The 15,214-nt window shown below is 40.8% G+C and overlaps 1 protein-coding gene across 2 annotated transcripts; it reads left to right on the top strand.

The window, feature by feature from the left end:
* The first annotated feature begins 1,208 nt into the window (after nucleotides 1-1,208).
* On the top strand, nucleotides 1,209-13,917 carry zbtb4 (zinc finger and BTB domain containing 4). 2 transcript variants are annotated; one of them, XM_051667204.1, is made up of 3 exons: nucleotides 1,209-1,421; nucleotides 4,333-4,368; nucleotides 5,036-13,917. In XM_051667204.1, exon 3 carries the CDS (start codon nucleotides 5,385-5,387, stop codon nucleotides 10,128-10,130), a length of 4,746 nt encoding a protein of 1,581 aa, XP_051523164.1. In that variant the 5' UTR covers nucleotides 1,209-1,421; nucleotides 4,333-4,368; nucleotides 5,036-5,384; the 3' UTR covers nucleotides 10,131-13,917. The 2 variants fall into 2 exon arrangements, with proteins under 2 accessions (XP_051523164.1, XP_051523163.1); XM_051667203.1 differs by lacking the exon at nucleotides 4,333-4,368.
* The last annotated feature ends 1,297 nt before the right edge of the window (nucleotides 13,918-15,214 follow it).

Raw genomic sequence — 15,214 nt, 5'->3', positions numbered from 1 at the left:
TGACAAAGTTCCACCAAGTCGGCGAGATCATAAGAACAACACCCCATCCAAAACCGAGTTCCCATGGAGACAAGCGGGCTGGCATACAAAAGAAGAGAAAAAGAAGGAGTGTGAACGAGAAAGGAAAAACAGAGAGAAGGACCAAGGGGCACAGGGGAAAGGAACGTAGAATGCAGGGTATAATAAGCTGTTCAGTTGAAATTTAAGCAAAAAAAAGAAGAGTGAAGCGAGAGAAAACTGTCAGTATGAACTTCAACCTCAAAGTCTTCAAAAACTTTGGCAACCTGTTACACTCTAGTTTGCTCATTAGCATAATATTGTTTAGAGATTCAAACCATAATCCTTCTCACAGAATGCTCTAAAACTTTTTACCAGTTGGTTCATGCACTTTTATGGAGCTATAAATAGATTATTGATTGACAGTGAGCTGAATCCAGCAAATGCCAGACGGAATGATTTGGCTAATCAAAGTGGGGCAAATTGAACATTGGTCTAAGATTTAAAAGTAATATTTCTCTGCTCTGTGAAACAGTGAAAAGGCCAAATCTGTCATAGGGACAGTCTGACAAGCCTTTGGCTTCTATCTTGGCCAAAAACTTCAAATGTTTACTCATCTGTTCCATCGCTTCTCGCCATAAACGCTCTCATCTTCAGTAAGGGCAGTAAAAAGAGGAGAAAATGGAAACCAAAGCGCATGTCTATGCACTTTCCTTTGATCTCTCTCTTGGCTACCTCACTTATTTAAAGAGTTCACCCAAGTATTGTTTGCCCTCCCTCTCTTGTACTCGTTATCTCTTTTCCCTCTGTGTCTCTATGCCCATGCTTTTTTTTTCTGTTGGCATGGCTCCTGTTTGTTTTCAGCCATTTTGGGGACTGGCAGTGCTCGTAACAAACTGCTTAAATGGCGTCCTCTCTCTCGCTCATTCTCTCCCTCACTCTTACTCTCCCTCCCTTCCTTGCAATCATCAGGCTTGTATATAGACTAGAGAGTGTGCATGATGTAGTGTGTGTCTCTTTGCAATGAACCCAAATTTGAAATTTGAAAAATTGGAATTCAAATGAGCTTGAGAATGGAAAGGGGGTGTGGGTGAGTGAGGGGGTACAAGGCTTGGGAGATTAAAAAAAATATGCAAAAACAAGACCAGAATCATGTGTCAGTGGCAAACTGAAGTGTGAGAGAGAGGGAAGGAGAGAAAGGGAGAAGGAGGGGGAGAGTCAGAGTGCGAGAGAGCCATTCCTGCCCTCTGTCTCTACATAGCACTGCCTGTGTGCACGCGTGCGTCTTTCACTGTGTTCTCTCTCTCTCGCTCACACACGCACACGGGAACATGCAGACGAGGACACACAGACCAAGGGAGGGAGAGTGAGAAAGTGAGAGAGAGAACACATCGCAGCAGAGATGCAGCACAAGGTTTTCCGAGGTACGTTTCTTGTTGTGTGCTTGCCTAGCAGAGAATGGGAGCAAGGAGACTTTTTCTCTCATTTATCTCTCTCTGTCTTCTCCTCTTCCTGGTTTTGTGTTTCTGTAGCACACTCATATCATATCGATGTTGTTTTGGTTCTATGTAGACACCAGAAATGAGAGTGTATGCGTGTGTTGGTTTGTGTGTACGCTAATCAAGGCCTGTCTCCCTTATCCTTGGCTGTTGTGGCTGAACCACGCACTTCTTTTACAGAGCTGAGTAGTTGCTCATACGAAAAAGCATCATACTTTCTAGAGATTCTCTTATCGTAATATCTATCTTGCTGCATTTAGCTACTTTACATTGTGGCAGGTTTACATCTGGTGAAATTATATCAATAATGAAGAACTTGGTTTTAAGAGGTATCGCAGGGTAGTTTGTACAACACTGACAGCCAAGAGATGTTTTTTAAAAACAGCATCCACCCATGTTTTGTTTATGTAATGTGGACGTTATTAGGATATTTATGAAACATTCACTTTTTGACAAGTCGTTAAGAGGTAGACCATACAGCCCATACAAGGCCATAGGGTCAGAGGTCGTAAAAAGCAAAATCAGCCAAGTAGGATGGTCTTATTGAAGTTAGTTGTTTATATGCCAGGATCAGATTAAATTTCCTGTCACCTGCTTAAGGTTTCAAGTCAGATAGCCTGGCATATTTTCTATTCAATCTCAGGATGGATAGCACATTTGAGCACAAAGTTTTTAGCATACTGTAGCAAGAGAGGCATCCATGTAACAATGGAAACATGGCATGGCGAATTGTGCTGGAGTCTTTCTAACCAAATGAGCTAGAAACTCCACAGCGATATGGAAGCACGTTCAGGCATGATCTTGAAAAGTAACTCCAGCCAGGTCACCAACGGAGCATTCGCACTCTCTTTGTGATTGCAATTTTCTTCCAGCTTTGCTTTACTCAGAATATTGTGCTTGATCATATTACAGCAACAGGTTGTCGAGTTTAAACTCAGCGGACCATGTCGAGCACAGCGTGTAACACAGGGAGACTCGCTGGAGCATGGCCCGTCATGCCAAATCACAGAAATATCATACATTTCTCAGGGGGATAGAAAGGAGAAAGGAAATTAGGAGATCTGTGCATGGAAGAGGGCTGGAAGCTACCACGATCCCATCCTCGAACCATCCGCCTCCATCTCCCAACTACAGCCCTCTTCTCCTTTTGCTCTTTTCCCCTCCCTTCATCTCTTCTCTGGCTGGCTCACCATGTTTTTTGGCCAGGGGTTGTGCAGAGTTCAGTATCAAGCGATATTCCCCTTTTCACAGTCCGCCTCACCCTGTAGGGCCCCGTCATGGCCACACGGAAACAGGCGCCCCTCACACATTAACCTTTTCCACCACCATTCAGTCCATGCCACGGTCTCTTTCAGTGCCACGGCTAAATGCAAGACCTTTAGCCCGTTACCCAGCTTCCTCTGAGATTCTTCTCAGTTCCTTACACACGGGTGACTGCATTACAAAACATGTGGTCTAATTTGCATAAAGTTAGGGTATTTACCTAGATATCTAGAATAAAAGCCGGCATGTTCTGTTTAATGATGCCAGAGTGCTGCTCTTTTCAATTTCCTCCATCTCATGTACAATGTGCGAACTTGTTGACTTATAATTTTACAAGGAGACTTGCCCTAATATTTTGCTATATTTTTGAGGGGTGCAGCTCCTTTGAAGGGATAGTTCACCCAAAAATCTTCATGCTTTTCCAAACCCATATGAATTTCTTTCTTCTGTGGAACATAACAGGAGATGTTAGGCAGAATGTTGGCCTTTTAAAGTTAAAGTGAATGGTGACTAAGGCAAATATTCTGCCTAACTTTTGTGTTTCACAGAAGAAGATGGGTTTGAACAACATGAAGATGAATAAATTATGACAGAATTTTCATTTTTGGGTGAACTATCCCTTTAATATTACAGCTCTAACTATTTAAGTTGGTATAGCATGTTTGAGTAGAGAGGGCAGTCAGAGGTGGAGGCAAAGGCCCTGTCATGCTTGGCCAGCCTCTTACGCCAGCGACTATTTGTTGAGAGGCAGTGTGTGCGTCATACACGAAGAGAAGAGGAGGGTGAGAGGGAGCGATAAATAGGGACAGACGTACAGAGAAAATGAGGGGGTGACAGATGTGTTGTCCATTCACTATTGCGATTGCCATGTAAATTTTATTATTCTCAAGCTTAGTTGTGTCAACTGATTTTATGCCATACTCTTAACTAAGTGCAGGGCAGTTTTAAATAAAAATTTTAATAGCCGCTACTACATCACTAAAACACTTATTTCTGGTCCTCTCAAAGATCTTGACCAGACTAATCTGTCCTCTCATATACTTCCTGTCGTCTAAATGTACCCTTATGTAACATCTATTATTATACTTGTCTTCTGGTATACTTCCTTTGCACACTCTCAGCAGCTGCATTTGTGGTGTGCTTGCTAAAGCTAGCTGTCAAGCTGCTTGTTTACAGTCAAACCAGTTCATATGTGACTGTGTGCCTGCAGAAGTGTTTGCATGTTGAGGGGAGTGCGCGTGTACATGCAGCTTGTTGACTGCCAGTCTGTGTGTGTGTGTGTGTATTTGTGGCTGTTCCTGTATCCAGGCCTGGATCTCTCTTTCTTCCCCACCTCTCTCTGTCTCTCTCTCCATTGCTCTCCATGTCTTTCCCTCACTCAGTCTCTCCCTCCTCCTCTCTTTCTCTCTCTGCAATAACAGTGCTAACCTAGTTTCAGTGTGTTCAGGGCTGCTTGTGGAATTTTACAGAGGCCTGCCTGCCTGGCTAAAACACAGGCAGAAAACCATGACTGGGGATTTTTGCTGGTATCGCATCATTACGGCTAACTAAGACTGCTTTCTCTCTTTGGTAGACTCTTGGAAAACGGGTAGAGGGATAGATTTGATCAGTAAGTAAGCAATTTAGCAGGATTCATGAACACACCAACATTGTGGTCTATTCATTCTCATACTGCAAAAGAAAAACTCCATGACAGTATGAATTATATGGTATTCAGTTTTAAAATGGTATACAGTAAAGATAATATATTATCTCTATATCACGTGTCTGTACATGTTGCCAAACATCTGCATCAAACACACAAGATGCTTCATTTCAAAGACCATTTATATTTTGGTACCTTTTCAGTCCAGGCACATTTGGAGCACTTTGACATAAATAGCACTCTGTTGGGGGAAATTTTAATTAAATCTTAGCAGTGTTCAATTAGGTGAAGGGAATGCTGTGACTCATTGGGATTGATTGCTTAGATTCTTTCCACATTTTCATATTTTATCATGCCAATTCGGAAACTGAGATGATTGCAGCCAACCTTGTCTGACTAAGTTGCATGTGTATAATTACCATATTGCCTTGCTTATTTTGTGCTAACTTGCATTTTATAGGCAGTAAGTCTGTTTTTAATCAAAGCCAGCTGATTTGCCAGCATGCAATGTATACCCTTTTCACTTCCTTTTCTTGTATATAATATTAATACTTACTCTCTTGATGTGTTTGTCTAAACTACAATATTGCATTTGAACATTTCCTAACAACTATTTTCTGTTCTGTTGCAGGATTAGGATCAGGATCATGGTGTTGGGAAAGGACGGCCCTCCACACCTGCACTGAACTCTTGGAGCTAAATGTATAGTGCATGGCAACCCTGTCCTGTTTTATAACAAGATAATCAAAGATGCAAAATGTCACATACATCTGAGAGACATCGTCTCTAAACTTGACCTCCATGAACTGCCGTCTTGGTCTGACACTCCTGTTCTTCACCATCTTTCAATCATCAATTTCTGTGGTGAACGCATATCTAGAATTGACACTCTTTTAATAATTTTCCTGGACCTTGCTGGATTACAGCTAGACCTCTGGATTAGCAATCTGTTTTAGGCTAATTATAGCCTATAGGATCCAATGAAACACAGGAATAAACAGATGAGAGGAGACAGGATGGGAGAGGGCACGGATGAGGTGGACAGTGCCAATACTACGAGGATATCTCTCAGTTTTCCCATCAGTGCTGGACTGCCTGGCTTTTCTGCACAGAAGCTCTGCTCCTCATCCCATCCCACTTCCTCTTCAGATGTTCGTAACAGAGATGGCTCAGATGGCACGGCATGGATGGGGGAAGCATTCAGAGACAAACAGTTATCCAAAACACCACCAAAAACTGAACGCCTGCAATGCTCTTCCTCCTCCTCCTCCTCCTCCTTCCCTGTTGATTTAATTGCTCCAATCAGTAAGAACTGCAAGTCCTCTCTGTCCTTTTCTGTTGATGGTAGTGGTTCTCAATACCCAACATCTCCCTTACAACACTCTAATAAAACAGACTATTCAAAAGAGACAGCTGGGGTTAGTCTCAATAATGGGTACAAAGAGCATTCAACAACAGAAACAGCACACATCCTTTTCAACCTCAGTGCAAGAGCCTACCAGGACCAAGGTGTAAAGGACCCAGAGTGTTCGAAAGGCAAAAAACGGAAGGCAAACAGCCTCCATGTTGAACTGAGCCTCCCTCTCCCTAACATCGACCCTCACTCCTCTTCCTCAACCCCTCCTCCTTCCCCCTCGTCTGTCTCTCTGACTTCCTCCCCCTTGACTCTCCCCACTCCGTCTTTCCATGACTCCTTTAGGCCAGTGCCGAAGCCAGAACTACTGTGTGGGGTGTGCCACCGTCTGTTCAGCACTGCCTCGTCCCTCACTGTCCACATGCGTCTCCATCGGGGGGGACGAGTACTCAGCTGCCGCCACTGTGGCAAAGCCTTCATCCATAATAAAAGACTGCAATCCCATGAGGCCACCTGCAGGCAAAGGCTGCCAGCTTTTCCAGTTCAACCCAAAGAAGAGCCCCTGGAGGCGGGTGAAGTGGAGGGGGAGAGAGCAGATGAGTGTGCAGAGCCAGAACAGCTTGGACAAGGAACAAGGCCTGGCCGACCCTTAAAGAAAGTGCAAGACGTTAATGGCCTTCATGCAGAAACACTGACTTGTCCGGATGGCCTGGGGGAAGACGATCACTTTGTAAAAGTGGTGGATGGACACATAATTTACTTTTGCTCCGTGTGTGAGCGCTCTTACATGACTTTGTCCAGCCTAAAGCGACACTCCAATGTGCATTCGTGGCGCAGAAAGTACCCCTGTCACTACTGTGACAAAGTTTTTGCTCTGGCTGAGTACCGCACCAAACATGAGGTGTGGCACACTGGTGAAAGGCGCTACCAGTGCATATTTTGCTGGGAGGCGTTTCCTACCTACTACAACCTTAAAACACACCAAAAGGCTTTTCATGGAATCAACCCTGGCTTAATCTCAAGTGAGAAAACAGCCAATGGTGGCTACAAGCAGAAGGTCAATGCTCTTAAATTGTACCGCTTGCTGCCCATGCGCTCTCTAAAGCGACCTTATAAAACATACAGTCAGCCAATGGTTGACGGGCTACTCACTTCTGATTCATCAGTTACTCTGCCTTTAACTCTGGATGGCAGTCTCCAACCACCTCTGGACACAAAGAAATTGGAGTCTTACCTTAAAGATCTTCAAACCCCAGAAATCAACACTGAACATGAAGGATTCCCTATGAGAGTGGGTGTAGAGCAGGGTAAAAAACTAGATGCTGCACAAACAGACATGGCATTAGAAGCCAGAGAGACAAAAGGGTCAGATTTACTGTCAGGCAGTAACAATGGCAAAGACAAAACTCCAAAGAGCCCAGAAGGAACTGTCTCTTCAGTTATTACATTTGCACACAGCAAACCCTCGGTCATCATGCACAGTACTGCAGTTTCTTCTGTCATTGTTCATAGAAATAAGATGTCCTCTGAGGAGAGGAAAAAAAATCAAGAGAATCACCCAATCGTAAAGACGGCTCAAAAACAGATAAAGAAACATAGCCAGAGAGATCACATGGACACATACAGGGAATGGGACACTGTCGATTTAGATAAAGAGGTCTCAAAAATCAGGCAGCCAACAGAGAAACTTCACAAGGGACGAAAAGCTCACAGTAAAACAGAGTCAACTAGGGCAACACCCACAGCAATGGGATCAGATGTCAAAGGCAGTGGTCCACTTTGTCAGATTACTGTGCGTATAGGGGAGGAGGCCATTGTCAAGCGGAGCATTTCTGAAACAGACCTAATGAGGGACAAAAGCCCTACACTCAGCAAATCCAAAAAGAGTAACCTCTTACTGGATGAACAGAGAGAACAACGACACACCCATCATCACCAGCGTAAACACCACAACTTTAGCCAGGAAGGAAAGGAGGGGGAGCGCAAATGGAAAAACCCTAAACTGAAAAGCAAGGTGAGGAAATACTTCTTCCGCCAGGAGGTCAGGGAAGATAGAAAAGACCATGATGTGGAGGACAACCTGTGGAGGCCTTACTATTCTTACAAACCCAAGCGAAAGGCCCTTCATATGCAGGGGGCTAAAGCCTGGAAGCGCAAAATGCACTACAAACAGTCCCTGAGGCCTATGAGAAGAGCTGAGAGGCTCATGAAAAATTTGAACAAAGAGGTTGATGGGGAAGATGCAGATGAGAGAGTGAGAGGGAGACAGGAAGTGAATAAAGAGCAGAGAGAAGTTAGCAATCTACAGAAAGTTCAAGTCAAAGAAACCCCACAAACTTTTCCTGTCCCTTCAAGAACAGAAAAGGAGAAAGAAAAGGGAACTCAAGGAAATCCGGATCTTCCTCTCCCTTTATCTGTCCCTCAGACTACACTCAATCCTCAATACACAGTCTCCTCTATTATCAAGCAACGATGGTCAGAAGGTCAGGCTTCTGAGTGTGGGACATGTGGCCGTTGGTTCTCAAGCCAGAGGAAGCGAGACAAGCATGAGCTGACACATCTGTTTGAGTTTGTGTGCATGCTTTGCAGAGCTCCTTTCCCCTCACAGTCCAAGCTAGAGGAACATCAGAGAACTCAGCATCCCAAAAACAAGCCTCTGTCTGTCCCTACTTTCCTAACTTCCCAGACACTGAGAAATGAGCTGGAAATGAAAGCTGATGAGAATGGTGTGAATGGACGATCCATAGAGAAAGGCAGCCCAGTTCGCTTGGGAAGGAGGCCTCTGATCAGATATACATGTTCACAATGTGATAAGGTCTGCAAAACCTCTGCCGCACTCAACTGCCACCTCAAGCGACATGAGTTAGGCAGTTTAACAGAGCTTAAAAACACAGAGCAAAAGCAGGACAGGCCAAGTTGCACACTTTCTGCCACAGAGACTGCAACAAGCAAAGATTTAGACACAAATAGTGAGCAAGTGCAGCCTGTATCTGTCATATATTATTCAAAACCAGACAGTAAAATCACTGACAACCAACTGGATGAGAAGATGGATGAACACCAAAGAGTCAGCAATTGTGAAAGCCCAAAATTGGCAACCAATGACAAAGTCAACATTCCTCTTTGTACACAGTTCTCCCAAGTTACACACAGCTCCACTTTAGAAAGATTTAATGTCATACCTCCTAACCTCCCTAGTGTACTAGTAAAGAATGGTGCAGAGTGCCTAGACTACAGGACACCAGAGAAACGAAATTTAGACACACAAGATCAGCAGAAAAGTAGTCCCACGCCAAGTGATAGGCAAATCCAAGTTTCTCAAATGCTTACAGACCCTCAGTTTAGAAGAGAAACAACTCCATCTGGGCCCATATCATTAAAAACAGGCAGAGGCTGTGTGTTTAGCCAAGGGATAGGAACAGCCACACAGAGAGAAGGTGACATTATTCTGAATGAAGATAACAGTGATTCACAAGATGTTCAGGATTTAAGAACATTTCCTCATTCCAGGAACCAAGCCCAAGATTTATCCATGCCTAAAATACAGAAAAAGAGGGAGCTTGATCAACAGATTACACATCCATCCAACATCTTAAAGGAACAATCCCGTTATGAGGACGTGTCATTGCTTGTGCCCAAAGAGGAACCACTCAGTCCTGTACCATCTCCTACATGCTCTGTCATTCAAACCACTCCGAAAAGACCTTCTCAAAGGTATTCAACATCACCTTGTCACTCTCCAGGACCCTTAGACCTACAGTTGCGGCCTCAGCTAGAGCAAAGCCAATCACACAGAGGAAGGAACAATACAGAAAAACAGGGTCTCATGCTGACAGCGAATTCAGCTGGGGTGAGTGATCCTCCTCCTTCCCACACTCTGCTCCATCCTCAGGTGCCCACGGAAGAGACTGAATCAAAGGACCACACCTCTTTCACCCATACAGAATACCACAGGGGCTCAGGCTACCCTGTTCAAGAGCTTACACTTCCTCTGATCATACCAGGAGGGTACTGCTCTGGAAAGAATCAGGAGGAGCAAATCCTGATGTCTTACCCAACTGGACCCCTACCTTTTCCTCCACTTGGGAAGATGGTTCCCCACTCTGACTCAACTAAACTGCCCTTTTACCCAGACCCCTATCACCTACTGTATGGCCCACAGCTACTGCCATACCCCTATAACCTTGCTGCCCTTCCAATGGCTCTAAATATGATGGCATCAGGAGACAAAGAACCCTTGCCCTTCATGCCTTTTTTCAATTACGCCGCCACTGCTGCTCCTTTAACAGGCACAGTACCCCATCCTTTAGTGGTGAACCCCAACCTATTCAACAGTGGCGGCAGCAGTAGCACAAAGCAGGACAACTCATAAGTGAGTACACAATGGCAGCAAGGGAATATATCTAAAACAGCTGATTAGGCCTTTAAGGGTGTATATGTTGTTTTTTTCTGTTTGTTAACCGAACACTTTTGCACAGCTCTTCTCTTTTGTAAAGCAGCAAAAGCATAGGCATACATAGGAATCAAATATGGTGGAAAAATGGAGGGGTGTCTTGACACTATATGAGAAGGATGTAAGGGGGTGAAGAACAGAAAATATATAACACCCCCTTCAGGCACTGCCAAGATGCACCTCCAACACACCGCTTATTTGCCACTTCTGTAGTGTTGTTAGAGCTTGGATATCCGTCCTCCCAGAGTCATTTATATTAGGTATAACATGTGAACAATAACAGATAACATGATGTGTTTTGCTAAATGAATTCTGTCTGCTTCTCATAATAAGGAAAATATAACAATAATGATGACAATAATAGTTATTTTAATTATACAGCTTACAGTAATAAAAGGAGGCTTTTTATTGAAAGAAAAATGTCATGCCTGAAGAGGCTCAACATACTCAGCACACAGGAAAGGTTAATGCAGCAGCAGTTGTGTGTATGTGTGTGTGTATAGTGTGTGAATGTGTATAGAGATAATGCATGGAAAATATGGGGTAGCTCATAGTGTCATATCTTGCAACATCTGTACTTCCATCATGTGTTTTCAGTATTTTGGCTTATGTATGCCTGCAGGTTTGTGTATGTGTATTTGTGGGGTGTGTTGGGGGTGTAGGCATGCACACTTGAAGTCATTTGTGCTGCATCAGCCTTGGTCAGTTCCATAGAAGTTATCACATATAAACATCATTCCTGAACAAGCTGTAATAATCTTAATAGGTCAGTAAATAGAAAACTTAGATGAAGCTCTTCTTTTGTCAGTCATAGCATAGCATCTTGATGGTGTAGCTACATGTCATATGGATTAAACATATTGTTATGTGATGTCTTCACTAACCAGAATCATCATGACAATGTCAAATGTGTATGATTTAGAATCCATATTTGACCATGTGATAAATAGAGACAGATTAGTTTGGTTTTTAGGATGTGGGTATATTAATCCTTTTTGATGATCACTTGTCAAACATTTATGAAATAGGTCTGTGTTCTTTCAGTATTTCTGCCAGCTGTTTCATCTCTTTCAACAACATACAACAAACGTACAAGTCAACTTCATGTTTAGTGGCCTTCTCCTCCCCACTGCCCCCTTGTGTCCACCAAAGACACTCCATTCACTTGACTGAATTTGAGTGAGAATGGTAGTAGAGTGAAGATAAGTGCAGCTGGGCAGTGTGTTAGCATGAACGGAGCTTCCTTCATCAGAGAATCATACTCTTGTGAGAGACGGTAGTTGGTGAATGTTAGTTTTAGGAACACATGATCTAAAGAGATCCATTACAAGCAAGCCACCATTATTGTTGGTCAGCAGATTGGCTCTCCTTTTCCTCCACAGCAGAAAAAAGAGAGGGAGAGGACGTCAGTTAGACCTGACGCCCCTGAAGGGCCTGCACTATGGGACTAATAGCACTGGAGTGGCTTGAGCACTCCCTTGTACTTTTATTTTATATCTTTTCTTTTTCACATTATTTGTTTGATTTACATTTTACATATTTTCCTGTTTTGGTAGTGAGACAAAGCTTGTACTTGAAGATTCTCATTCAAGTACTCATGAAAATGAATGTAATTTAGTCATGAGATTGAAAAACATACAGACAGTATGGTAGATAATTTCTATACGCTGACTTGAAAAATCACATGTAATACTGAACCGCTATGAGGTATTCATATATATATAAACAGTAGTCTTAGGGACATGTCAAGAAAGTTGGTTTCAGTATAACCACAGCGCATGAGAAACAATTACTTCTTCAGTATCTTCTGGTGTTGTCTCCGAACTCTCCGTTTTTCCTTCATAAGTGGTTCTTCATTTTCATTTTCTACTGTTTTTTCCATTGAGGAAAATTTTCATTTTTAACCCCTTACTATATCAATTTTAAATCTAAAACCAAAAAGAGAAGCACGTATGTTGCCTTATTTTTTCCCCCAAACATTGCAAAAGCTTTCTGACTACCACACCTCAATCTCCACCTCTTTCTCATCCCTACACCCACTCCCTTTTTATTCTCAATATTTTACCTTCTCCCTTTGAAGTGAGTGTGTCTGAAACTGTGCAATGAAGTGAAAACTGCAGCACTGTTCATTTCCTGAGGGTAAAAAAAAAATGTGATGAAAGGTTGTGGATCATGTACAGGTAGCTTCACTCGGGTGTGGGTACAAGCCTTAAGTTAGCATTAAAAGAGTTTGTGTGTGAGAGAGAAATGATGTGTGGTGGTAAAGGAAAAGGAAACCAAAAACAAGGTCTATCTCCCTTGATTATTACCATCAAACTTTGATTTTGGATCTCTTATTTGCTGTATTTATTCCCCCATGCCATATAAATAAAAATTGAACAGTGACACTTTACAATAAGGTGGTATTTCTTAACATTAGTTAACACAATATAACTAAACATGAACTAACAATGAACAATACTTTTACAGCATTAATTAATCTTGGTTAATGTTCATTTCTACATATACTGATAGTTAATGCAATATGAACATGAACAAGCATGTGAATAATACTATGAATAATAAGAGTATTTTGATAAATTCACATTAACCATGATTAATAAATGCTATAAAAAACATTGTTCATTGTTAGTCCATGATACCTTATGCATTCATTAACAAATAGAACATTATTGTAAAGTGTCACAACTTAATTGAGTCAACTGCCTGTTCTTGTTATTGGTAAAAAAGTAAAATGTTAAATTTGTGTCTGTAAGAATCAAAACTGTATTTGTGCAGCAGGTTTACATAAAAGTCTGAGTAATTAAAATAATTAATAACTTTGACTTTGTAAATTGAATGTATTTTATTTGTTATTTTTTTGTCTCCAGAGTATTTAAGCCTCTGCCCAAATATCGACTGGTAAATTCTGAATCAGTAACTGGTTTAAAAAGACTAAATCCATATTTCAACAGCATATGTTTACATTCAAGATGCCTTTGCATTTTTTAATTTAAATAAGCTAATAATAATATGCAGATAATCTGAACGCACCTTACAAAAAAAAAAAAAAATTGTAAAATAATTTTCTATGAAAACATTCTATACAAAGCAGGAACTTTGAGGAACATCATAATGAGTTATGTTCTCATGTTACAGTTCCGTCCATCAGCAGACATTCAGACACTCAAGGAAATTCAGTGGATAGTATGCTTGAAAGAGGTCACTTGTGACTGTGTGGGCTCCTCAGCCTTAAATTAAAAAAAAATTATAATTTATCGACCAGCTTCTGTATAGACTACTGAATATTTGCACAGAACTATACAAAAAGAAGAAAAAACCAGAACATTTGGTTATCTTAACAACAAAAAACAGCATCACCTTGTTCCACCCAGAACAAGACTCCTCTAGATGTTTTCAATCAAAGTGGCTAAAATCTACCAGCTACATATGTTCTGCACTTGGTCATAGTTGTAGGCATGTGACTAAATTGTCTGGTATTTATCTTGTGCCATTGTTTTAGTGGTCCACATTATATTTGGGCAGTTTCAAAAAAGTGAAATGTTTGAAAAGTTTATTTGTGTCTTGACTTTGTGACCATTTAATACAGAGGTTTGTTGGCACACATTGCCAATTTAAATCTATAAACTACAGTTAATTTCTCTGCTCCTGTTCTCTTTACTCCCTCTGTCCACGCTACAACCATACAAATAAAGTATTAACCTGATGACGTGCAAAGCATCTTTGAATTCATCATTAATTTGCAATTTAAAGCAAAATTATGATATAATTTTTTGTCATTCAATGTCTATGTACCCACTGTGGGAAGCAGGGCGAATACAGGTAAAGTGGGACACTTCTTTAATAATTTGTTGTTAGCGTTGTTTTAAAAATCAGTTCCATGTGACTTAGCCCCTAAAAACAATACCATTTCAGTTGCTAAAGTCCTCTGTTACAGAGGGGAGGAAAAAAAGAAAGAAGTATTGGTAACACTTTTCAAGAAGGTTGTATTAACATTAGTCAGATAGTTAACATGAACTAACAATAAAACAATACTTTTACAGCACTTATTAATCTTGGCTAATGTTAATTTTAACATATACTAATGTATTTTTAAAATGCACAGTTGTATACATTAGCATTAGTCAATGATTTATGTACTAACAATTGAACAATTGTATATTCATAAACAGGGTTGGGGAGTAACGGAGTAGATGTAACAGGATTACGTATTTAAAATACAAAATATAAGTAATTGTATTCCACTACAGTTACAATTTAAATAATTGGTAATTAGAATACAGTTACATTCAAAAAGTATTTTGATTACTGAAGAGATTACTTTGCATTTTATTGTCATTTGTTTCATTTAATATTTAGTCCTTTCAGATGGAAAACATTTATACATATAAATGATGTGATCCAAAGTGCATTTGAACAGCGGTGAAACACTTTCTTATGATGTGTTACATTCATACGAGCAGACAGAGAAGTACGTTTGAAGCAGAAGAAATAGAAATAAACTTTGTGTAAATTGTCAGCTTTACGCTAAGCTAAAATGCTATTTCTAGCCATTTTACATCCACATGTTATCAGGCACAATCATATTTTTTTTTATCAGGAAAATTCACACTAGATCATAATTCGTTTTTTTCTAGTAAGATCTTATTCTAGATAATAATTTTTGTATTGTTTTCCAGTAAAAATATCTAAAAATCCTTAAAACAAGATCAATTTGATTGATCTTGTTTTAGAAACAACACTGCATAAGATATTTAGGTTTTTCAGAGAATGTATTTTTAACATGTGTATTTTGTCTTACTGTACTGGCAGAGTTTTTATAGTCAAAACAAGTGAAAAAATCTACCAGTGCTGAAGAAGTTATCCAAAGTATTTAGAACACGTTACTGACCTTGAGTAATCTAATGAAATACATTACAAATGACATTTGACAGCATGTATTCTGTAATCTATAGTGGAATACATTTCAAAAGTAACCCTCCCAACCCTGTTCATAAATTAAC

Source organism: Myxocyprinus asiaticus, chromosome 32, assembly GCF_019703515.2.
Source record: "Myxocyprinus asiaticus isolate MX2 ecotype Aquarium Trade chromosome 32, UBuf_Myxa_2, whole genome shotgun sequence".
Classification (NCBI taxonomy): Eukaryota; Metazoa; Chordata; class Actinopteri; order Cypriniformes; family Catostomidae; genus Myxocyprinus; species Myxocyprinus asiaticus.
This window is presented reverse-complemented; position numbering and strand designations above follow the sequence as displayed.